The sequence below is a fragment of the Ursus maritimus genome, assembly GCF_017311325.1.
Source record: "Ursus maritimus isolate PB19 chromosome X unlocalized genomic scaffold, ASM1731132v1 scaffold_X1, whole genome shotgun sequence".
Taxonomy (NCBI): domain Eukaryota; kingdom Metazoa; phylum Chordata; class Mammalia; order Carnivora; family Ursidae; genus Ursus; species Ursus maritimus.
Window position 1 is genome coordinate 87,828,857 of NW_024423319.1, and position 3,012 is coordinate 87,831,868.

The following is a 3,012-nucleotide window of genomic DNA, read 5'->3' on the forward strand; positions in this document are numbered from 1 at the left end:
TCAGGCCTGGCTGTTTCCTTCCTTAAACTATGTTGTTTGTGGCCCATGTAATAGGTCACAATCACAGTGCTCCTGGCCCAGCATGAACTGCCTTTGTGCTACTGAAAGATGAATTTCAGAAAGTGCAAGAACAACCGGATCGCTGACTCATTATATATTGAGCAGCTTGTGTATTCAGATCACAGTATGTGGGGGTGGGTGCTGTGTACGGACAAAAGCCAAATTCTGATGCACTGGAATCAGCATCTCCCTTTAACATCCTGTTGACAACTAAACACGCACAGACCCACTGTGACTACCAGCCAGGAGGACTAACCACATTTGTGCTGCTCTGTGTTGCCTTGCAGTTAGGCTTTTTAAAAGGGTAGCCTGGAGTAGTTCTGAATAATGAAGATTGTTTTTTTCCTCCCCTCACATACCAGAGGGTTTTCCAATAGCCTTGAATATCAGCTTTTGAATCCCTGAAAGCCCTCACCACAGAATACAGCTTTTTTTTTTTTTCCAAAGAGTATGGTATCAGGAAATTCTTTTTCTAAGATGAATAACACAGCTTTAAAGTGATTGCAGAGTTCCTGAAGTTAGTAGGACTTTGGAGAATACAGGACAACTCGAACTCAAGGTGCTTAAGACCCTTGTAAAAGTTTTATGGTTCTTTCATGCTTTTGCTTTTGTGTTTCGAAAATGCAGAAAGACCTTGAGGGAGAGAAGAGGAAGCAAAATGTTATCAGAAGGGGAAAAAAAAATCTTGTGAATGCTACCTGGAGGGGAGAATGTGAAACTGGATCTTAATTTCCTTTTTGTTTTTTAGAAGAATGTCACTGCCTGTGAAATATGAGGCCTGTGAAGGACAAAATGTTCCAAAGTCACTCCTATAACAGCTTCCAAATTCCACATCTGAGGGTTTTTTTGGTTTGGTCCCGTGACTGATTGGACAAATTGTAACTCATTGTAAAGGCTCTGGAGTCCTCTTTTCTCTATTCACACATCTCGTTCTTCCAGTTCCCCATCACCTCTCATTTATTATTCACTTAATATTTTTGTAATACCTACTATGTGCCAGGTACAGCATCATGTTGTGAAGATATAGAGCTAGAGACGATGGTCAGCAAAAGACATCTTCCTTCCTCTCTTGGAGTTACCATCTGTGTGCACAGTCGCAACTGCCAAGGAGAGGAAGAGAGGCCATGAGAGCACAGGAAGGCCTCCCTGCCCTGGGGTCCGGGGAAACAGGCCCAAATAAGGCAATAATGATTGAGCTGAAAACTGAAAAGACCTCTGGGACAGGAAGGGAAATGGATGTTCTTGGCACGGAAAAGCCAGAATTGAAAGGTGGAGGTAGGGTGGGGAGACTTCAGGGGAAGAATGCTCCAGATATATGTCCAAGCAGTTCAGAGAGCTGCCTTTTTTGGCCTCTTCTGGATTTGGGTCTTTTTGTTACAGTAAATGGGCAGCTGTTAAGGGGTTTGAAAGAAAGATGTGACAAGATTTGATGGGTGTTTTTGAAAAGCCGCTCTGGCTAGAGGGTGGATAAGAGGTTGGAAGGCAGCAGGAGGGGTTATGGGGGGGGGGTGCAGTTCAAAGGCTGTGGCTGTAGTCCCCACAAGAGGCGGTGGTGACTTGAAACAGGGTGGTGGTGGGAGAGAGAATTGGAGAGCTTCTCGAAATATTTAGGCCAGTGCCTGAGGGCTGGATTGGAGAGTGAGGCGCGGGCGACGATGCCAGGTGCCCAGCTGGTGTAAGTGACTGGATATTGGGGCCATTAACCAAGAGGCGGAGCGTGAGAAGAAGACCAGGGGTTTTGTGTGTGTGCAAGTAGGTAGGGGAGAGGGAAGTGTGCATGGCGACAGAAGGTAGGAGCAGAAGGTAATCACCTTGTAGCACCTACACCTTCAATCTTTCCAACCAAAGTAGTGACTCAGATTTTTGACCGGGACCCACAGTAAGACATACATTTTACATAGCCTCTGGTACGCAAACAGGCTATATAGAAATTCGCAAAACAGCGCTTCCCTGTTTCGTGTGTAACGCAGGGATATTTGGCGTATTACTCCTTAAAACAAAAACAGCCAGCATGGGCCGGGAGGCAGTGACGGCGGCCATGACGGTGGCCATGACGGCAGCGGCCGCCTCTGTGGCGTCGTCTGCAGTGTCCTTTTGTGACGTTGGACCCTGGTGAAGCTCTTAGGCCGTTGCAACCAGTGCCCAGAACAGACCGTGCTGCCGCTTCAGCCTGGAGGGCGGGCAGGCGGCTGCGGCGGCCCAACCCTCCCGCGGCGGCCCTTGGCTCCCCAGGCAGTCATGGCGGCCTCCACCGCCTCACACCGGCCCATCAAGGGGATACTGAAGAACAAGAGCTCCACCACTTCCTCGGTGGCTAGCTCTGCCCAGCAGTCGGGAGGAACAATCCAAGAGGTCCATAGAAAGAAGTCCCAGAAATGGGACGAATCCAACATCCTGGCAACACACCGTACAGCCTACAGAGACTACGACTTAATGAAGATCAACGAGCCCAGCAGCCCCTATTTCAGCCCGCAAGACGATGGAGAAGATCCCGTAAATGATTTTGAAGCAAAGGAAGCCATGACCCCGGACATCTTAGCCAAGAAATTCGCCGCCAGTGGTACCTTGGAGTTGAACTGCCAGTTGGGAGAGCCGGAGAGTGACAGGGCACACAGCAGCAAGATCCTTCTCGACAAGCAAGAAAAGCAGCGGCAGTTCGAAATGAAAAGGAAGCTACATTACAACGAAGGCCTGAACCTCAAGCTGGCAAGACAACTGATCTCCAAAGACCTTCAGCAAGAGAAAGACAAGGATGACAACGAAGAAACTCTACATGGTGACAACAACGAAGACAACACTGCCGCAGAAGAATCGGATGAAGGCCCTACAAGTGACGAACTGCAAACCCAGTCATTCGGCGCATAGACAACACCTGCTCAGCCCTGCCATCGCTTGCCGCATACGAACTGCTACGAACTGCTACGAACTGCTACGAACTGCTACGAACTGCTA

General features: G+C 48.7%; 1 protein-coding gene across 1 annotated transcript; it reads left to right on the top strand.

Moving 5' to 3' along the window:
- The first annotated feature begins 1,618 nt into the window (after positions 1-1,618).
- On the top strand, positions 1,619-3,001 carry PPP1R2C (PPP1R2C family member C). The gene has a single exon (XM_040624775.1). It carries the CDS (start codon positions 2,299-2,301, stop codon positions 2,923-2,925), a length of 627 nt encoding a protein of 208 aa, XP_040480709.1. The 5' UTR covers positions 1,619-2,298; the 3' UTR covers positions 2,926-3,001.
- Positions 3,002-3,012: the final 11 nt, after the last annotated feature.